The sequence below is a fragment of the Brachyistius frenatus genome, unplaced genomic scaffold, assembly GCF_029030835.1.
Source record: "Brachyistius frenatus isolate BFR_SWC_R1_liver_20210118 unplaced genomic scaffold, ASM2903083v1 Contig_1, whole genome shotgun sequence".
Taxonomy (NCBI): domain Eukaryota; kingdom Metazoa; phylum Chordata; class Actinopteri; family Embiotocidae; genus Brachyistius; species Brachyistius frenatus.
This window is the reverse complement of record NW_027210600.1, coordinates 356,325-378,393: the sequence shown is the minus strand read 5'-3', so window position 1 is coordinate 378,393 and position 22,069 is coordinate 356,325. Positions and strand designations below refer to the sequence as shown.

The following is a 22,069-nucleotide window of genomic DNA, read 5'->3' as shown; positions in this document are numbered from 1 at the left end:
GTACAGTGTAGGAATGTTTCAGAATATTATTTTAATCCCTCCTCTATTCGTCACTAGTGTTTGAGCTGGATATTGATTCAATAGTAGATTCATGTGTTCATCAACAATGAACAAATGAAACAAATTGTGAGGATCTCAATGAGTATCAAGTTATTGTTGTTGTTATTTTTGTTTGTGGACTATAAATACATATAACTACGGGCTTATGTATTACATAAAAGTGGAATATAGCTCATTGCTTTCCATACCAGTTCGATTATTTTGCAGTATGTGGGATTATCAATGAATCTTTCCAACGTGTGTGAGAGAAAAAAAATGGCTTCATGACCTGATTTTTAAATGGAGATCTTTACAAACGACTCGTATCACTCGTCATCCCGGCACTGAGGGATGGGCAGTTTGTCTGCAAAGCTTTTGTCTGTCAAACAGCTTTCAGACTAATCTGGCAAACAGAGCGACTCTCCTGCCCGCTTCATTCAACGGGCCGTCCCATCGGCAGACTGGCTTTTCAGACGCTCAGATGAATATTCATAAGTCGTCCAAAGGGGACACAGCAAATAGTCAACAATCAGTGGGACGGCCTCTCCTCAAGACTGAATCATTTCACTACAGTGGAGCACTCAAGTTGACTTCACTGTGTTTTTGGATTTGTTTTGTCTCACAGATGGCTGTGACGCTTTGGTAGCAGCATGTTGGAGATTCCAGTTTTCATAGTAAGACGGCAACAAAAGCAGCTAAAAAAAAAAAAAGCTGAATGGGCTCAAACAGTGAGAGCCAACACCAGAAAACGTCATCGAATATTTGTTCACGCTTTCCCTTTCACTGCCACACTAACATGAGTGAGGTCTCCTGATTTAACACTTACTCTCCTCCTTGGACTTGCACTTCACCTCCAGGTCGACGGTGGACAGGCATAGCTTGTTGGCCTCCTGCGTGGCCAGGTCTTTGGGCTGCTGGTGCTGCTGCTTGATGGAGTTGCCTACGCTGAGACGGCGCCCCACTGTGGTCACCTGCCGGTAAAACTGCTTCCCGGTGATCTTGTGGTCAAAGCCCAGCCAGCTGAACTTGAGCTTCACCCTGAGAGAAAGCAGGAAAGAAAATAAAGTTTAAGGAGATAACGTGAGCAAAAAAATACATAGTAGAGAAAACGGGTCGAATGAAAACAGGGAGATGAAAGTAAGGAAGAAGAAAACATGGCAGCAGAGACAGAAAGAAAAAGAGGGAAAAAACAAACGGAAACATAAAGAGATTCAGGTGAATGAGAGCAAAGCCGGCCGATCATCTGGTTTTATGGGGCTTTCCCCTTTAGGGCCCGCTGAGTCTCCGCTGCATTACAGGGGATTTACTGTGCATGAGTGTGTGTATGCAAGCTGGCACATGTGCATGTCATAATGCAGCAATCTGTGTGGAGAATACAGGATGCCTGGGATGAGTCAGAGTCCATTTAGAGCAGGTATGACCTGAGGTTTCCAAATCCCATTACAGCGGCTGCTCAACACTTACAGCTGGAAGCTACACGTGTTTATACGCCTTTGTTCGTGTGCCAGAATGAGTGTTAGTCTTACGTGAAGTCCATGTCTTCTGGGCCGGGGAAGGGCTCCAGAGGCCAGTTGACAAAGCAGTTAAAGAAGACAATGCAGGCGCACCCGGCCCAAATCAGCAGGATGGCGAAGAAGGTGACACCCAGATCATAGATCACCTACAGGCAGGAAGAAACGGAGAATCAATTACACCTTCTCTGGTAGCAATGTTATTGTTTTCTGAGATGAATGAATATTTGGGGGTAAATCAAAAATTGGTTGAAGTAGGTAACAGATCAGATTTTACCTTGATGCCGGGGAACGTGACAGCAGAGGAGGCGTAGGATCCGATCATCAGGGCGATGAAGGTGGACCTCAGGTCTCCGAACATGTTGGGGAGCTGCGAGGAGAACAGACGCAACAGATCAGCTTACAAACTTAAATAGAATAAACAGAGTTCATTTAAACGCACATGAATCCAGAGATTCACAGGAACTACAGCAGAGAGTGTCAAGTTTGACCTGAACGGGATTTACATCACTGTGAAACGCTGTTGGCCTGGAGGAAGTATCAAGTATCCACTCGATAGAGCAACAGACAGACAGACAGACAGCTAGACAGACAGCTAGACAGACAGACAGACAGACAGACAGACAGACAGACAGACAGACAGACAGACAGACAGACAGACAGACAGACAGACAGATAGATAGATAGATAGATAGATAGATAGATAGATAGATAGATAGATAGATAGATAGATAGATAGATAAACAATGTCTAACTTATAATAGTCGACTACATCAAATACATGTAAACATATAGACCCAAACAATTATTAAAGAATACAAAAACATAATGTCAGACAAAGTAAGATTTGACAGACAAGTTGACCTGTTCAATTTATATGAACAGTTTAATTTATATGACATAAAATTTGCCAGGCTACGTATAGCACTTACTGTTCTCCTTTAAATACCACCCAGGGAAACCGTTGTTAGCCTACAGCGGTCGCGCTGCTGGGAGCCAAAATTACATCTATAATTGGATTTAGTAAACTACAGTAGATTAATTACTTCATTTTTGTTCAGTGCACAGGAGGTCACTAATCTTTGTTTTCATATTTTGTCCTAAAACCTACTGAAGGCCGCTCACTGTGAAAGAATGCAGCATACAACTTTTTTTTTTTTTTTTTAACACAAATAGAGTTAAAACATAAAATATGCAATATGCATTTTAAAGGCGCGGTAGTTTAAGTGCGAGAGAGCTTCAAGAGTATAGTTAAAGGCTAAAGTAAAGAGATGTGTTTTAAGCTTTCTTTTAAAAGTACTACCTGAGCTATACATTCCCTGATAGAGAGTCTTGCATAATGACGCTCGAGTCGAGACGAGAGAGCACAAAGTGTTCTTGACGAACTTCAAACCGTAAACAGTCTTCTTCAAAGAGCAGAAACCAAGAGAGCAACATGTGGCTCAGACGTTTCCGTGATGTACTTTGGCGTGATGCTTAATTTTTGCCAGCTGGATGACTCAACGTACAGTAACAGGAGGGAGGAAAACAAACGGAACCAAGCGGGTCCGCTGTGACCGGGTGGGGGCGGAGAGTTCAAAACCCGACAGTAACTCCTCACTAACAGCGCTCTTATTATGGGTCATAAATAGCAGAAGTGCTCTGAGAGATCCCTGCGGTCCCCCTCATTGTCCTCATCTGTCCGTCCAGACGCTGTGCTCACCACAGGGGGTGAAGCTTGTCAGCCAGCTGTTTGAACCTTCTCACTAATTGGACTAATTGGCGCAAAGGTGAGTGCCAAAAAAATAAAATCGCTACGCCCCTGCCATGACATCCAGAATAACAAACACCCCCCCCCCCCCCGGATTCCTCCACTGCTGTTTGTCTGCGGAGGCACTCAAGCACATGAACCACGGTGTGACACGTTACACGAGAGGACTGAGTTACTGACGAGGCGGCGGGTGCTCGGGAAGATGGCCGACCTTTGGCCCAGTTGATGGAGAGGAGCGGAGAGGAGGCGCAAATCACCATCTCAGCAGGTTTAGAGCGGTGATGACATATCAAGGCCAGCGTACTGTATCTATGCAGAGTCAACAGGTTCACATTTACCCACTCACGCTCCATCACTTCCTCATTTGAGCCTGTAACAATGGGTCTGTTTTATGGCCAGTCTTGTTCCCTTCATATTTATTTGTGGGCAGCGAAGTAAAGGACTGTATGAGATATATAATGGGAGGGAAACGGTCCTCAATGGAGGGTGGACAGACCCGTATCTATTCACGCAGGGAATTTGGGTTCAGAAATACCAGGCTAGCTTTGACTGGCCCTGTGATGGAAAGGGATCGTTACGAGGTCGCTATGACTGTCTGTACTGTGGGTTGCCATTAGCAACCTGTGTCAGAGACAGAAGCCACCAGGTGAACAGGCAAATGCTCCTAAATACAAGGACCTTTATGACTATAGAAGGAGACCGTCGCCAAAGATTCAACATGAACCAGGTTTCAAGGATGAAGGTGACACCTCCTCTTATTTGGAAATGTAGAATATTATAAGGTACATTATTAACTGTGTCCAAAGTGGCGGCGCTGATCAACACTTGTTCTTTTAACTGTCGTTATGAAGTATGTCAAATATGCTCCGATTTCATTTTGAAATTTGCATCACAAACAAAATCCCTACACAATATTTTGTTGTTGGTATGTTGTGTTTGTTTTGGGTTTTTTTTAGAAAATATGAATAACCCTGGAGTTTTACCACCCCAGTAATGTTTATACAGGCCCTGAATGACTAGTTCAAATGAACACCATCCCATTTAAACTCCACATACTCAGTGCAGACACAAAGGAACGAGGCCACTGCAGAGGGGATCAGTACGTCCCAAACCTACCTGTCATTCACCTCAGGGCTGTCTCTAATACGCCCGGGCTTATCTGCTCACTCTGGGAACAGGTTTATTTGGAAGCAGAGCTGTTGCCACTGGCAATCATTTCTGGGAGCACATGTGTGAGTGGGAGAAAACAACAATGTCACGTGAGTTAGGAAACGTAGTGGCAGAGAAAAAAAACAACCTTCCAATGATCTGAGTGTGCAGCGGCATGCTCCAACCGGACCAAACCAAACATCCAGAGCTTGTTACGCCGCTGAGCGCCGGCCTGATAAAGAGCTTACGTCACACGGAGAGTTTCTCTGGGTCACTTCGGGTCTGAGTCACAGTTAGCTGCTGAGACCTCCGTTTCCCAAAAACATGTTGCAAACCGGCTCGGTCTGCTACTTCTGAAAGAAGAAGTGGAGGATTAACGGGTTCAGTTGCGTGAAGATGAAGTGGCAGTGAGCGAGTTGGATGGGAGGAGCAGCACATGACAGTGCTTTTGTAGTTTGGAGTCAATAACACATCAGTCAGGCGGACAGCTGCCGCTTCAGGCGTTAACAGACACACTGAGCAACCGGCTCAGTAACTGTACCAAACAACAGACACGATTCATGTCACTGACATCAAATTTGTCTCAAATGTTGTTTTTTTAACCAAACGGACAATGGTACACCCGCTAGCTCTCATGTTCCCGCTTATTAAAAAGCAGCTGAATTTTATGAATGCCTTATAACTATAAATATTCAGGTCATAGAAAGGGGAAGACCTTTTGGTTTTGTGCTGTTTTTTTTTTGCATTAGTTGTATTAGTGTTGTTGCGTCTACCTGCCCAGGGACAGTAGCCTCCTCACTAAATGTACAATAAAAAAATATTTGTGAAAGTAGGCTCTGTACAGGATCCTTAACCAATAAATAGAATAAAAATACAGCGCTCGGTTGACCTCGATATTGTCTGGACCTGTTTTGCTGCTCCAAATCAGATTATCTGTGAGCGTTCAGAAATATTTAACTTTCCCAGCTGAAATTCCGATTTAAATTTTGAATGCTATGTACAAGTAAGAAACTGTTATTCACATTTACTCTGGTACGACACAGATGCAGCATCTTTAAAAGTACAATAATGTTTACGATGCCAACTATCTTTGGTTTAGTTCAATTTAATTTAGCTTAATATTGGCATGCTAACATGTGCTAATCTGGACAAATGACCCGGGCCTGATGGCGCACAATTAAAAGTCTCCAGATATATTACAGCTCATCCTGAGCGTATATGAAATATAATGGCAATCCAACCAATAGCTGGCGAGACAATTCAGTCTGGACCAAAGTGATGAATCTTTACTGGCTGGCTAAAAATCAATAAGTGTTTTCATTTCTAATCCCGGTAAGATTTAATTTCAGAGAGCAGCGCCTTGTTTGGTGATTTTCTAATCATCAGAGGAATGTGTTGTTTCTCAGCCTTCCAGGTATGTGATGATGTAGTTCTACATCAGAGGCATTCCCACTGTTTGTTCTGGATATTTCACCTCTTTTCCTCACTCAGCCTTTTCTGCCTTATTAAACGCCGGCTTTGCTAATCTCTAAGTGCTCCTAGTAGCCTCCTGACCTCCATTACATCATCAATATCACAATCACTACATTAATCTCAGAGGGAGCGGCGGGGGAAAAGTCTGAGAGCAGACTGCTCTTCGAAATAATAGCACCCACCACCTACTCTGCCTCTTCCCTGAATAGCTCCATTGTTAGCTCTGTGATCTCAGTGTATCCATGCAGAGAGTACATGTTGGTCTATTTGAACAACCACTAAAGGTCTAAAGGTTTTAGCTTCAGTCACCCGGAGATAAGAGATCAGGGTTCGCTCAGCAGCAGGTGCATGTGCAGAAATCTTTTTGGAAAGGCTGGTGTTGGATAAATGGAGTAAAAACAATGATTATAATGAAATAAATTCACCTCTGAGATGCAGTGGTGCATTCAAGAGTTTTGTTTCAATAGTATCCAGGTTAACTTGGTATTGAATACAAGCACCACTGTTTGTCACGACTAATCATGACATTTTGTTGAGCAGAACAAACCTGAATAAACTGAAAACTCTCTTTCGCTTGTGTGTCAAGAGGAGTGAATGAAAATGTTGCTTTTCGACTCAACTCGAGACCTTTAAAACCAGCTCCTGGGCCACAGCCGAGATGTCCTGGAGCAGTCGAAGCACTTTTAAAAGTCTCTGGATCCACCAATAACAGAAATCGCAGCTTTTAAAAGGGCCTCACAGTGATGAAGGTTAAATTCCTCCAGAACTCACTCAACCTGCTATTTAGGAAATGTTATACATGCTTAACTCAGCCGGTGATCATGGTAAACATGATACCTGCTAAACATTAACCTGTTAGCATTGTCACTGCGGACACGTCGCTCACAGAGCTGCTGGTTAACACACTTAAACTTGTTTCACGGGCCGTTGAGACTTGAGATTCAGTCTTATTTGGGGGCCGTTGCTGGATGTTATCATTGCAGACAAAGGAGATGAATGTTGCACGATACATGTGAACCAAATAAGGACATTCATTTGTTTGTCGATGACTGACTTTCCCACAGTTTAGATTTGTGTATTCAGCCTTAAGTCTGTCTTGTGAACACGTTCTCAGAGCAACTTTTCCCTGTGATTGTAACTTTTTGCCGCTCCTGCACTTTTGCACACATTTTGTCGGTCGCTCTGGATAAGAGGTGTGCTGAGTGTTGAAAAATGAAAATGGAAAAAAAAAGGCAGAATATGAGGTGACAAAGAGGCCGAAAAGGGAACGGGGAAAAAAAAAAAACACACATGCTGAGCCTTTTAAGCCGGATGAGGGGCACAAAAAAAAAAAAAAAAGAACAAAAATGAGGAAACTGGACACTCTGAGAGGAAAAGAAGACAGAAATGAAAGAAGGAAGAGGGTTTCTGCTGCAGCGAGTGGAAACTTCAGCTGCGTGCTGCTCAGACAGTCGAGAACCAGCTCTGACCGGTCCGGTCCTGACGCACAGGATGGGACTCCATCCATCATAAAGAGCAGCCAAGAGTGCTGTGATATTAGCAAACAGCTGCTGACGAACAGCAGACAGCACCGCCTGATGTCATCTTGTGCTTCCTTTTAGAAGAAGTGATATTTTTGTTTTTTTCAGGAGCATATTTTGAACTGAAACCAGCAGAAATAAAACCTACCACCAGAAATAGGTTCTTGAACAGGTGGTTGAGAAAACCGGATCCAGCAAACCACCTGGACCCGGACTGCAGCCAGAACTCACACAAAGTCCGCGCCAACATGAGCCCGATATCGGCCGCCGCCGCCCTGTCTGCCCAGCTCCCAGCTCCCATCACAGCCTAACTCTTGACCTTTGGCATCAGTCTGTTTTTTTTCCATGAGGTCACGTGCAGCAAACGGAGTTGGTACTGTACTTCCTCCATCTCGCCCTGCCATCCCCGGCGGGGTTAAAAATAGACCTCATCCCTTCACCGGGGAGAATGAAGTGCTGTGTGAGCACGCCTCGTACATTTTTTCACCCCGACGAGAAATCACTCCTCGTCCCGCTGTCGGGCCTAAAACTCACGAGTTGAAAGCTCTTTCATGAAGGAGAAAATAACCGAGAACATGTCGTGTTTCCTGATGAGTGTTGAGAACAGAGGAGAGATACGTTACAAAGCATCAGAGGGAAAAGCATATCGTGGCTGCAGGCAGAGCGTCAGATTGGGAGACAAAACCCCTGGAAGCGGAGGGGGCTTCAACACGTGCCGCAAACCAGAGAACAAGAGGCGGAGCTTCCTGTGTGCCTGTGGGTGTGGTCGGACTGGATGTACAGGATATGTGTGGGGTCTGTTTGAGAATAAAGGCAGAGGAGAGATTCTCAGAAACATGATGCTGTTTACAGTGAAGAGCAGAGAGGAGGGGATTGGCCGCCCCTCCTTCCTTCCTTCCCTCCCTCCCTCCCTCCCGTTCTTCTCCTCAGATTCACTCCCTGATTTCCATCTTCGGTCCGGGACGCTGAGTGCTGAGTGTGCATCCACTGAGGAGAATGAGGAGGCAAAGCGGAGACGAATAAAGAAAATAACAGAAGGGAAAAGAAAGTACAAAGAGGATGAACGAAATCTCCGCTTCTCGTCCCAAATGAGTGAAACACAAGGATGGATCAGTCTGACCTGAGGAGTGTCTGTTACCTGCTAATGCCTGAGACGCAGCCTCACCGCGTTTTACCTCGAGAAATAAAGGTTACAGTCTTAAAATACTTGTTTTCCTCGGTAACAACCTTCGACCCAGAGATTCAGGAAAAGGAAAGAGCCAGACACACAGCAGCACTTCCTCCATCTTCAAGGCTTTTCAGGAGGTTTTAAGATTTAACATTGAGTCAAATGTAATACCTGAAACTGGGAACGATAATGCAGAGAATTATAAATTTTTTCGATACTTCCTGGAAGTGTAAACTGTCGCAATAGAAGAGAAAATCATTTAGATTTGACTTTAACACGTCGAAGGCCTGCTTTTGAGGAAACTGAACTGTTGAATGCTTTTCAGGAATCTTCAAGACCTGCAGATACTATGACACACACACACACACACACACACACACACACACACACACACACACACACACACACACACACACACACACACACACACACACACACACACACACACTAAAAGCAAAACATGTGTCTGGACCTGCAGGGAGCTGTAACTCATGCTTACTGCAGGTCAGAGGCCCCTCCGCAGCTAAAACAACACACTCAAGACACACATGCACAGCAGCGTATAGTGTGTACAGCTTTTACAGTTGCCAGTCGGGCCTTGCTTGTGGGGGTGGGAGGGAGGGGAAGGGGGGGGGGCTGAAACTGGAGAAGAAAACAGCCAGACTGAGACTAAAGACTGGGAGGGAGGCTGCAGGGGGGAGTGCAGCGGGATGAAAGCAGCTCAACAACTTGTGTGTTTATGCGTGTTTGTGTGCGTGTTTGTGTGCGTGTGTGTGTGTGTGCGTGCGTGTGTGCGCGCGCGTGTGTGTGTGTGTCTGTTATGGTCCCAGTAGGCCGAAAACAGCAAAGCATGGCTGGGGAACACACACACACACACACACACACACACACACACACACACACACACACACACACACACACTCTCAGTTCCCCTGTTGCTGCTTCCTGTTTGCGTCCTCTGTGTCAAGTCTGTCTCCGCTCTGTGTGTGTGTGTGTGTGTGTGTGTGTGTGTGTGTGTGTGTGTGTGTGTGTGTGTGTGTGTGTGTGTGTGTGTGTGTGTGTGTGTGTGTGTGTGTGTGTGTGTGTGTGTGTGTGTGTGTGTGTGTTGCTGCATTGTACATATCTTTTTCCAGCAGGGCCCCTTACAGCCTTTTACTTTATCGCACACGCACACGCGCACGCACACACACACACACACACACACACACACACACACACACACACACACACACACACACACACACACACACACACACACACACACGAGTGATCCATGTGTCCTTGTGAGGATGAAATAGTAATGAGGAAAGGTCTTTTTTTGGCTCGTGGCCAGAGCAGCAGAGCAGCAGTGAATAATAGATCACTCTCTCCTCTCCGTGTGTCTCTCTCACATGTCCTCTCTGTGTGTCTCTCTCAAATGTCCTCTCCTGTGATGCACTTTCTCTGACTCATCTTGACTTTTCTCATCCCTTCTCCTCCCGTCAGCTGCCCACACATCTCTCTCCGTCTTCTCCGTCATTCATCAAATGCTTCCGTCTGTCTGACCGTCAGTCTGTCTCTCCTTGTTTTTCTTCTCCAGCTCCCCACCAGCTATCACATCGCAGCGCTTTAATCCTTCCTCCCGCCTCTCCTCTTCCTCCCAACCGTTTCCTGCTCACCACAAGTTTTCTTCTGCAATCTTATCATCTCTTCCTTCACCTATACGCTCATTTCATCTCCGCTCACATCAAACTGAGCTACGCTGGTTTGCTGATATAAACATTTTTTTTTTTTTTTAAATCTGTTTTTCAGAGGTGTAATAAACTAAATATGAACCTCAATAAAGTGTTTAGGTGTCAGATGGTACCACACAATTTATTTGCATGTTCTCACAAAATAAGTATGAAACCGTGACCTATACTGACAAGGGATTTAAAAAAACAAATGTATACACTTGAGCATCGGGATTTATGTTTTGCGATACTGCATTGATTCTGAAAAACACTGTATTCATTTTTAATTTATAGTTTATAAGCAAAGATTCATGGCAGACAGTTTGAGTTTACCCGCTAGCGAGGCTATAAACTGGCCTGCGTGGCCTCGTTGGTCGAGAGACACTCGATGGTCGTAGAAGTCTGTAAAGAGTCTCCCTGCAGGATCTTGTACTGTGGTTGACATCTGACTTCTGATACGCCAGTAAACCATGAAACGCTAAAATCCTTGTAAAGTATGTGATTTCTTTTTGTACGCGCCTCATTCCCTCAAACAAATCTGAAGGTCATCGAAGCTAAACAACAAAACATTCGGGGCTGATTTATCCCAGCAACTCCATTTAAGTTTTTTGGTCCAAATTGTTGGAGATCTTAAAGGCCTTTGTGGATCTTAGTGGTTCAGGGATGGAAAAATAATGAACTCATCATACTTGTCAAATGTTTGTCTATCTGTTGCACAACATGGTTCTATAGTCTCAGTTACAACGTCTCTGTACCTTTATCTTGTGACCTACGACCTCACTCAGTACTATCTACAAAATCAGATATACAGAGGAAGTGGGAGTGACCGTCAACTGTTTCACTGTATATAAGCTGAACTGGAGGAGAGACTTCGAGCAATGCTGGACATCTTTCTTTGAGTGTACATGTATTTGCTCCTTCTTGCAAGAATAAATGTCCGATATGTTTGAGTTTGAAAACAGCCTCTGAGTCATTTTTCTAACATTCAGATACTGTTTGTTTACGGCTTTTCTACCTAAAAACAACCTACATTTTTGGGTGAGTATCATTTGACCAGCCAACAAATCAACTAAAAGTGAACTAAAATACGACGATAGAACAGCAGCGCAGGGTGTTGTAATGTTGACCAAGCTTACCGTCAGAGAGGTGAAGGTCATGCACATGCCGCCGAACCCGTTCAACGCCAACGCAAAGAAGATGAGGATGGACAGATCTGCAGGAGAAAGAGCAGATCAGATGTTGTTACTCAGCTAACGACGCCCATCGTGTCCGATCGATGAAAGCGCCGCCGCAGCATTAATGCGCCGCCGGTGCCCGCGTGTTTAATGCGCTCTGTTACCGGTCGCCTGCACGAGCAGCACGACAGCAGCCGAGTGAACACGACACGAGAGCAGATACGTACCGTTGGGATCGCTGGCACCGTAGGCGATGAGGAGGCAGGAGAAGGCGAAGCAGGCGCTGGGGACACAAAGCGTCGGTTATGAGTAAGAGGAAGGCGGTAAAAGAAAAGAAGAAGGACCTTCAACTGTGTTCTCATCCAGCCTCACCTCCCCAGGAGTCGCAGCTTCCGCGGCCCGTATTTGTCCATGACGATGCCCAGCGGCAGAGTGATGGCCGACAGCAGGAAGGAGCCCACGGTGAAGGCCAGGTTCAGCATCTCGTCCTGGTCCTTGCAGATGGGCCAGTCGTTCATCGTCAGGTACTCCTCTTCTGTGTCGGGCTCAGAGATGGTGGAGACGTTGAGGATGGAGCTGTTGCCTGGACGCAGAAAAAGAAGAGGAGACAGAAAGATTTAAAAATGCAAGCATTTTGTTTTGCAATATTATCCTGCCATGCTGTCAGATCATCATTCTCCTTTCTGATGATCGAACAACCCTTGTTGACGTGTTCAGTCGTTCAAGAGGTTTCCCCTGAGATCTAAAATAATACCTTCTCGGTATTTCAACAGAGCTCGTTTCTAATTTTTCTCTTTCGGGCCTGAGCTTCTACATTTACCCTCCCTCCCGTCCCTGAGAGCTGAGTCACTGATCGAAAAGCCAGGAGACTCATTAAAAAGGTCACGTAAACAATCCGGTGGGAAAAGAACACAATAAATAAGATAAACAGGCACCAGAAATAGTCCCAGCTGAACCTGGCACAGTGGAGGGGGACTCTGCGTCTCGGTTGAATCACCGGTAAACACAGTCCACTGAGTTCAGTCTATTTCAGTCTTTCTGCTCTAATAGACTGTTGCTGCTGGTTAAACTCTGCTGATATCAGCAGACAGACAGACAGACAGAGGACGAAGAGGAGGGCTGACAGAACTGGTCAATCACCTCCACTTGTTTATGGTCAAACCGGCAGGAAAACAATAGAGATTCAGCATTTAGCACATACTGTATGTGGAGGAGGGAGGAGGGGGGATGGGGGAGTGATGAGGGGGGAGGGAGCGACGAAGCACTTAGTCATCTGAGAGTTTTCCTCCATCCAGTCCTCGGGGCGGCTTGTCAACTGCAGCTCAAACTTTCTGCTCCGTCTAATAAACAACAGAACTGGAAATCTGCTTTCCCTCCGTGCTCTTAAAGCGGGGGTGTGATGTTGATTTCTGCCTCTGCTGATTCAGCTCATGGTTAAAATGGGGACCGGGGAGGAGGTGTTGACGCTGAGGGGGTTTAGAGGAACAACAGGAAGTCATTACGTCATATAAAAGGCACTCTGGGGAGAGAAGTGTCTCGTCAACTGCGAAGATGAAGCGCTGGTGAAAGGTCAGATGAGCATCTGATGACTGCGGTGTTGTTGTTGTAACGCGGCTGCATTCAGAACATTCACGGAGGACACTTGAGCTCGAAGGGGCCGCACTTAAGTACACAGCCGCACGAAGATTAGTCTGAATATTCACACAGATACTGAAGCACATCTGTGAAGTGTTGGTGAAAGTCATCCACCTCTAATGTTATGGATTTTCTTGAAGTACATCCTAAATATAGAATCATTTGAATAGTGATTGACAAAATAAATCAGTAAAATCAAGTTATCGTTGTGGATCAACAATTACCTTCTTATCTCAACATAAAGCTGTGGACAGGGAAACCTTCATTTGAGTAGTTATTAGTAACAGTAGCATGATAAGTATTCAGGTTTAAGTCAAATTAAATCGGTGCATTTTCCCTTTAAATGGTCAAACTAAAGTCAGGCAGGACTGCAGCTCTGTTGGGCTGCAGGCCTTTTTCATAGCAGACATTTTGACTCGTCATTGTGGGGAAAGCACAGGTGTTCATGACGGCTGCGTTCAGACAGAACAGAACTGAGACGAGTTCAAATGCCTGCTGTGGAAATAGCTTTGTTTTGAGCCAAATGCTGACGTCAGCATCCAAAGATCTCTCAATGACAGCGCTAACATGCAGATATTCAGCAGGTATGAGGTTGTTTCTCATGTCTACCAACTTGTTAGCACGCTAGCATTTGCTAACTTGCACTAAACACAAAGTACAGCAGAGGCGCACGCTGGCATCTGTCAATCATGTCGTAGCATATTAGTTTGATATGAAGAGTTTTAGTTTCATTTCATTTCATTTTTTTAAATGTGTGTTCAGCGTCCTATATTTTTATTCAGATGTATAAATGAAGTAATTTTTGCTCATAAATTGAAAGGTGCACACGTCCTCCTCAACTTAAACCAATAAGATTGGCTCTGCCATGTTTACATCAGCAGTTTAAGAACCAGACGCCCTGCCAGAGGGTCAACAGAGTCGGTAGGAATCGTCCTCTTGGCAGCGTGAACGTCTGTTTGACAATTCGTGCCAATCCATCCTCTTATTGTTGAGACATTTCAGTCTGAACCAACGTGGCTGAGCGACTAAAAGCCCTTTTGATGGAGCCTTTCTGTCAACAGGCAGATTACGTGCTCGGCCTCGCCGGCTCCTACTGGAGGTGAATTAGAGCATTAAGTGCTGACTGTTGGACTAACAGAAGGCAGCAGCATCTGTCCCCCAGCGGCCCCCGACTGCTGACTAATCAAATGGTCGCTGCAGACCTGAGTCAATAAGGGAAGAGTCCTGTGCACGCGCACACGCACACACACACACACACACACACACACACACACACACACACACACACACACACACACACACACACACACACACACAGGGACTTCTCTGAAAACTTCTCTCTATTTAGTCACACTGTGTTCGCTGTGCGTCAGCTATTCAGGGAATGTTCAACACAACAAAAACTGGTGTGTGTGTGTTTCTTGACGTGTCCTTTTCTTCTGTAAGCTTCTCCTTGTACACACACATGATGTCAAACAGACTCACTCCTACACCATCATTTGGTTTAATCATTACTCAAATGCGCTGACAGCTTTGTTTCCTTGAGTCGTCCCTTTATTCGTCGAAAGCGCAGAAGAAGCAGCTGATAACCCGATCAGAGGCGCGCTGATAGAGGAGCATCACAAACGATGTCAGGGGCGGTATTAATACACAATAAGGGGGCAGTGGGCTCAGATTCAGCCACTGATCCTGGTCATCAGTGGCTTTATTCGGGGTTGTGTTCATCTGCATGTAAAGCCGACGGAGGTCAAGTGATGTTGAGCAGGCTTAACACGCAACGCATGAGATGAGAAGGGAGGAACAAACATCCAGCCACTCAGACTCTGTTTTCCTTTTCGGGAATGACTTCCATTCTGTTCACAGCGAGCTGAAACAAGCTTTTCTGCTGGCCGAGCAAACAGAGCTAAACAAAACAAAACGAGAATCTCAGCGACAGATGGACCGAGTCATGACACAAAACAAAGAGACGAGAGGAAGGTGAGAGCGGATGACTTAGACGAAGGCATGTACGTTTCTCTCACCTCCTCCTCCTCTCCTCCTCTCCTCCTCCTCTCCTTCCCATATGTTACTGCACTGTGTTAACAGGTAAATCCACTGTGGCTCTCGTTGTAAATCATCAGACGTCCTACTGGCTGAAATTCCTCCACACGCCACAGCTGCGAGGTGTTTCCTCAGACAAACACTGGAACGACATTATCTCGGGGCGAACCGTTGTCGTCTGGTGCGCTCGGCCTCTGACTGCCTCTCTTTGTCTCACTGACATGAGTCGATAATGAACCGTATCGTGCTGCAACTTGTACTTCGTGTGCTTTTCACATATTACGTATTCCTGGTATTTGACAGTGGTCTTCCTTTTTTTATTTTTCAAAACATGTTTGGGGGATAAATGATGGAGAAACGCATCCCGGCACACCTTAGATATGATAAAGGGATCATATCTCTTCATATCTACGAGGACATCAGACAGCCGTAACACAACATCAGCTCAGTGAGATAGACGACTTCTGAGTCATCTTTTTTTAATAGTGCACACCAGACTTTTTTACTTATAAAGCACTGATAAGCTTCATTTTTTTTTAGGTTGTTTGTTGCTTCTCTGTCAATATAGAAACAAAATGAACAAGTAGTTAATTATGCTTCGTTAATTAACTTTTTTAAGCCACAATGTTTTGGCCTGTAAAACCACAACTTGTCATTTTTTGTAAAAATGCAACTAACAAGATAAGACATGTTCATTTGTTAGCTTCAGAAGTCTTGATAGGAGGATTTTGTGTCTACCCTCATTTCTAGTCTGCTAATTGTGCAAATAAGCAAAAATAACTGCTTACTCACTCCAGCTGATGACACACGAGACGCGTCAATCTTCTCGTTTAACTTGTGGAAAAGAAGCGAAGAAGAAATTGTGTAAAACTAGTGTTTCCAGTTTTGCTAACTGTCTCCTAGTTACAGTTTAATCTTGTCAGCTAAAAACAAAGGCTGCACAGAGATGTTCCAAAATGTCAAAGTAGTCCTTTAAGTAATGATCAATTCTTCCATTTTGTAAAGATAAAGATTTTAACAGGCAGGGCCATAAAGTCTTCTTCACATACAGACAATGAACCGTTAATAGTGAATTAGTGAACGATTTGGAAGTATAACGCTTAAATTTCTCAAATATTCTGACTTTTCTGAGTAGCGCTTAAAGATTAAAGGATTTTTCGCATTTTTTCGAGCCTGCCAAGAAAACTCGGTGTCGGGGAACACAAAGAGGGAACGTTGCTGCAACTATGGACGATACAAACTAGTGTTGCAGCATGTCTCTCATCACTTCAACCAGGTTTAATTACAGAAACCGAGACTGCTTATACATATATATATATTTATATATATATATAATAATAAATAAATTTATTATAATACATTTATAATAATAATAATTTATAATAATAAATATATAAATATTTAAGTTATATAGGTATATCGGTATGTTTGAAAGGTTTTACAATAGAAACTTAAACATTTACAACTTCTAACATGTAACATGTAATGTAACCTAACAGACAGATCCTCTGCACACTAAGAGTAGGACATTGCTGCACGTCTGCGTAACTCCGAGACACCAAACACACTGTGAGCAAACACACACACACACATGAACTGTGCATGTTGCATCCTCTTGACCTCATCATCGACTTCTCACCGCTACCAGTAAACAAACGAACTGCTGATGTAACGCTGCTGACCACGTTGGAGAGCCGGGACGGCAGGAGACGCCTGATCCAGACAGACACACGGACCTCAGGGAGCGTTATCGCTCAGCAGATCATTCAATCAAAAGGCCTCGTGCACAAATGAACTCCATGTTTTTATCACTGCTCCTTTTGTAGGATACAAAGAGACAAATACGCAGACAAAGACGCCATCAGAGGACCAAAGACAGAAAACCGTCTGTGTGGTGATCAGTGTGGAGAACGAAGGGATGAATGGTCTCATTCAACGCCGCCCGGCATCGGAGACAACTCAAACTCCAATGATGGAGACGAACCGGACGTTTCTTTATTCACTGTGTTGTTATGTTTCACCTTATCTGTGCTGCTGTGACGATCAGCAGATCCAAACCAGGAGGAACTCAAGTCCTGATCAGCCAAAGCGATTTTTCACAATCTCGTAATGACCCGCTGAGTGCAGCAGCTCGCTGCATCACGTTTGATCAGAGAGAGTCGGGGACAGAATAAAGCATAAAATAATCTAATCTGACCCGTCTGCTGCTTTGTTGTTTCAGGAGCACTTCGGAGCTGCTTCTGAAGCTCGTTGCCTGCCGGCTGCCGGTAGACCGGCTTTTTTTCTACAAGAGAAATTTCAGCTGTTGGCTCAATAAGAAATCCTCTGTTTGCTAATATGGAGATATCTGCTTCTCTCAAAGATCCCTGTTCCCACGGAGGAATTGACACCTCGCAGGTTTGAGGTTGCTCACTTCCTGAAAGAGGTTCTTGTACGTTTGTTTGCGTGTCACTAAATCAGCATAAAGAACCTGTGAATGCTGAGAAGCTTTTGTTTTTTCTCAGCAGCTCAGAGAAACTCAAGGCGTCATCATGCAAGTGTGTTCCCTTCACATCCTATGATTAAATCCAAGAAGCCCACAATGAGAGGATGTTTTAAAGATACCGGATCAGCTGTATGACAGTTATTTGCATGATAAATATGATCATAGTAGCAGCAGTAGCGTCATGAAAACAGTTTGTCAATATGATCAGCCAAAGTACAAGTAATTCATCACTGGTTTATCTCAAAGCGATTCAGCTCATTGTTTTATTATTGATGTTTTATTACATCAAATATGTTCCTCTGACTCTGGGGGTCCGGTGGGGGAGGAAGTGGTCAGTTTCTTTTCGAGAAGGGGAACTTTTCCAGGTGTAATAATGCACTTGTGAAGCAGCCACACAGCCTCAGAGTTACGGCCGGCTGAAGACTAACAGCGAGATAAAGCGAGCCCACCAGACAGATCTCTGTCGGCCGCTCCTCATCTCTAATTAACGCTGACTAATTCAGGATCCAATGGCCGAGGGCAGCCTCAATCTCAGCCTGAACTGACATCGGTTTGAGTTGCATTGTGGGTAAAGCAGGCACCAGGTTTCGGGCAAGGAAGAGGAATATGTGGAATAAAAAAAATTGCATCTCTGTGGTTTTGGCTGCAACTTTGAAACATGTCAAAGGTCCCCAGTATACTGTATACTAATTTGTATACAGTATACAGTATACTGATAATATACTGATTATATACTACAGTAATGTAGAGTAAATATACATTTAATACAGTAAATACAATACATTTAATTAATCTTTTTTTATTATTATTTATTTGACTTACTCCGAGTAAGTAAATGTGCCCCCATGTAGCTACACTTGGTTTTAAAAGATGTAAACCAGACTCACTCGGTCCTTTGCACAGGTAGGAGTAGAAGCCCTCAGACTTGAGCATGATGAGCAGAGACGACCAGCCGAGCAGCACAGCGGAGAAGAGCAGGTTCTCGATGACCGCCGTCACCGCCATCCACCAGCGGCGGGAGAAGGCCGTAGCCAGGGTGGGAGCCATCTCGGCGGGGTCGCAGGTAGCCGAACGCTGACCTGACTGGATCTGAGGGAGGCTGCTGGAGCCTGGGAGGCAAGAAAGGGGGAAAAAGAGATAGATTGATTATTTTACTGATCCAAAGATGATGATCAGAAATGATATTGACGTCTTCTGATATGATGCGTATGTCTTGTTGCTTGTTCACAGAGAGCTTCATTAGCTCTTCATATTTAGAATATATTCGAACAATATGATCTCTTGCAATACGTCTTTATTTCATAATAAAGTGTTTTGGAGCCAGAAACATATGCAATCTTTTGTTGTAGCTTGATGATGATGATGATGGTGGTGATGATGGTGATGATGATGGTGCTCTGGAAGAAGACTATCAAAAACAGAAAACAGCTGAGGCCTTTGGGGCACAAGCCCCTTCTATAAATATTAAACATGCCCGCCCCCTGACAAGTCTGATTGGCTTGAGGGTTGAACAGGTCGTCTCTTATTGGCTGCTAGTGACATAGTTCTTGCAGCAGCTACACGTGAGGTTGAGGTTGTATTCATATCCGGTGGGAGAAGATTGTAGAGTTCACTTTACTGGCAGATCATGTTGTTCACTCAGCTTTTACATGAAAAAAAATCGAATTAGATTTTTTTTCAGTTTTAGGCTCGAACCAAAGTCTTCAAATCCATCATTCTTAATATTGATGTCAATAGATTAAAATGGTTTATCTTAATTTGGTGTTTAAAAAAAAAAAAAATACCCGAACAGGACACGAGTACTTGTTGGATTTGTTTGCTTTGTGATGAAAGAAAACATAAACCGAAATGTTTACACCGTTGAAGCGGGTGTCTGTCGAGCACGACAGAAATATTGCCATAAAAACAAAATGTCCCGTTTCCAGAAAAACTCCAGTGCACGTGAATGCAACGCGAGCTCGAGCCGGTTCGAACCAGTGCGGCGCGAGATTCTGTTGTCTGCGCGAGCGCTGCTCGGACGAGCCGCGGCCGGGCCGTAAATACGACCAACATCACCAAGACGCGCACAACACACCTGCTGTTCAGGAATTAGGCTCGTGCACGACTTGAACGGTTTCATAATAATGTCCTTGTTTAAAATGGGACACTTTGCTGACGGTGACGCTCTTCATTCAAACAAACACGGCCTGACCTGAAACCGTAACAGGAATAATAGAGCCTGCCTTTTCAGTTTTAATTCGTTTCATATTGTTCAACGAATCCCATTTATGAGCAATTAACTCCCGGACCCTCGTGGCGCGTGGAGGGCGAGTTGTTTTGATGTCGTCCGTCGCTCGAGCGCAGAGCAGCGCGGAGGAGGAGACGCATCAGCTGGTGACGCGCGGACCAGACTTCACTCGGGTTTCCCGTGTTTTTAGGAAGCGGCTGAGAACAATGACACGAAGTATATTGCGGTGAATGAAGAGCAGCCTTAGAACTGGTCTGAACTGGACTGAAATCATCCGCACAATACCCCTCCTCCCCCCTCCTCCCCCTCCATACCCAATCTGCATCTCTACCCCCTCCTCCTCCTCCTCCTCCTCATCCTCATCCTCATCCTCCTCCCCGCGCAGTTAGCCAGGATGAAACACTCACTTTCCGGGTGGTATTTTCAAAATAAAAGGGCGAGTGAGTTTCTCTACTCGCTGAGACTTTGATGACTGGGCATGCAGAAGACGAAAATGCGCAGCTGGGTTTGTAACTACTTTGACTTTAAAGATTATATTACCGTCATCAATCAACGGAAGTTCAACATTGTGTGAAACGAGCGATGTTTTCCGGACGTATTCGTTGTCCGGTTTTATTTGAACGTTTCTCTTCCGGATGTAGACGGACAGCGTCTCAGCAACTTGACGCACACGCACGCAAAGAAGCGCTCAGCTGTTCAGTATCAACAACAGCAGAGGGGAACGTGCATCACGCTGCTGAAACAAAGACAGTTAACGAGCAGCCAGCTGACAACAAAAAGCTCCCGGACACGGAGACTCCCCGATCCTCCCTCATCACAGCAGCTCCTGCGACAACAGGCGGGTTTTATTCTAAAGGGATGAAATCCGAACTTTCACGCAGCAGCAGAAGTGATCGGTCCTCACGGGGGAAGAAATCACGACTGACTGATGAAAGCAGCTCGGCGTGTTTGCAGCCAGCGTGTGCAGGATGACTCACTGAGGTTATCGGACTGAGCTGATAAGCTCCGCCGGAGCCGGAGTTGATAACAGTGTTTACAGGCTGTTTGCAGCTTCAGCTTCCTCTCTGCAGCCATTAAACAAAGGAGGAGGCTCGGAGGGCGGCGGGACATTTCCCTGTGAAAATACCGCCCGTTATAGACCACGTCTCTATCGGACGGGGTTTCCTTTTCACGGAGCGGACCGGAGGTCCGAGTCCGCCTCTCCTCCACTGAGGCGGCGCGTCGGGGCTCCGCCGTCGGAGCATCCTCACCTGAGCGCGCGGGTCCGGGGACAGCGGGAGCAGCTCGGTCCAAAGTCACGTCCGCCTCTGCAGCTCCGCACGTCCCACGACGACCAACGCAAACGGCAGCGGTGGAAGTTGACGCGCAGGATGCCCGTCTCCTTTCTTTAAGTCACTATTTCTCCTCTCATCGCTCATTGCTGCGGATTTATAGCAGCGCAGCGGCGACGCACAAACACCGCCGCCTCCCTATTGGCCCGTGGCTGAGCTAGAGACCAGCCGCAGCCAATAGGAGACCTCCCATGTTACATGTGTTTCTCAATAGCCCCCCCCCCCCCCCAAAAAAAGAAGCTGTTTCTTAGGTATGTTTGGACACCAGACTGAACAGCTGATAATAACTGGAAACAAAGTGACTTTTACTTTGAAACAACAACAACGGGGTCATAAACGGGGTAATGCAGAAGAACATTTCATTTTGCAGCAATTTTACAGGTCAACAACAGGCCAATAAAACAATGAAAACTTTGTCAGATGGTAACTTGGGAAGTGTTAACTTACAGGCAGTTTGCCACATTGTTCAGTGTAATCAGATTTATATACAATATTTTAGTTTGGTGAAATATTTAAACAGGAGAAATGATCTGCATCAGGATTAAACGTCTCAAAACTTCTTTGGACTCTTTGTTTTTATGTGACAGAAAAGTTAAATGAGCTGTTTCTAAATTCAAGACTCCACAAACCTGTGTTTTCTGTGTCTACAGCGCCTCTGCCTCCCTGGTTGGTCTGTTAAACCATTAGCATATATGAGCTGACGCCCTGTTTACTCTCAACTTCATGCCAAACTTGTAATTCCTAGAAATACAGGAGAGGAGGGTTCACATGTTCCAGTGGAAAAGGACAGCCAGAATAAAAATAAGAAAACACTGCGGGGTCTCGCGGCGAGGGCGACACCTAGTGGCTGCTCG

At 45.1% G+C, this 22,069-nt stretch overlaps 1 protein-coding gene across 2 annotated transcripts in view; it reads right to left on the bottom strand.

Annotated features, from left to right (window-relative positions):
• The window catches only part of LOC138627321 (large neutral amino acids transporter small subunit 4-like), a 28,721-nt gene extending 7,329 nt beyond the window's left edge, over nucleotides 1–21,392 (bottom strand). For both annotated transcript variants that reach the window (XM_069709980.1, XM_069710809.1), the window contains exons 1-8: nucleotides 21,135–21,392; nucleotides 18,545–18,766; nucleotides 11,870–12,080; nucleotides 11,725–11,780; nucleotides 11,459–11,535; nucleotides 1,828–1,920; nucleotides 1,566–1,699; nucleotides 866–1,077 (exon numbers count right to left, since the gene is read on the bottom strand). In XM_069709980.1, the coding sequence (XP_069566081.1) occupies nucleotides 866–1,077; nucleotides 1,566–1,699; nucleotides 1,828–1,920; nucleotides 11,459–11,535; nucleotides 11,725–11,780; nucleotides 11,870–12,080; nucleotides 18,545–18,704 (943 nt within the window). In that variant the 5' untranslated portion in view covers nucleotides 18,705–18,766; nucleotides 21,135–21,392. The remainder of the gene's footprint in view (nucleotides 1–865; nucleotides 1,078–1,565; nucleotides 1,700–1,827; nucleotides 1,921–11,458; nucleotides 11,536–11,724; nucleotides 11,781–11,869; nucleotides 12,081–18,544; nucleotides 18,767–21,134) is intronic.
• Between the last annotated feature and the right edge of the window lie 677 nt (nucleotides 21,393–22,069).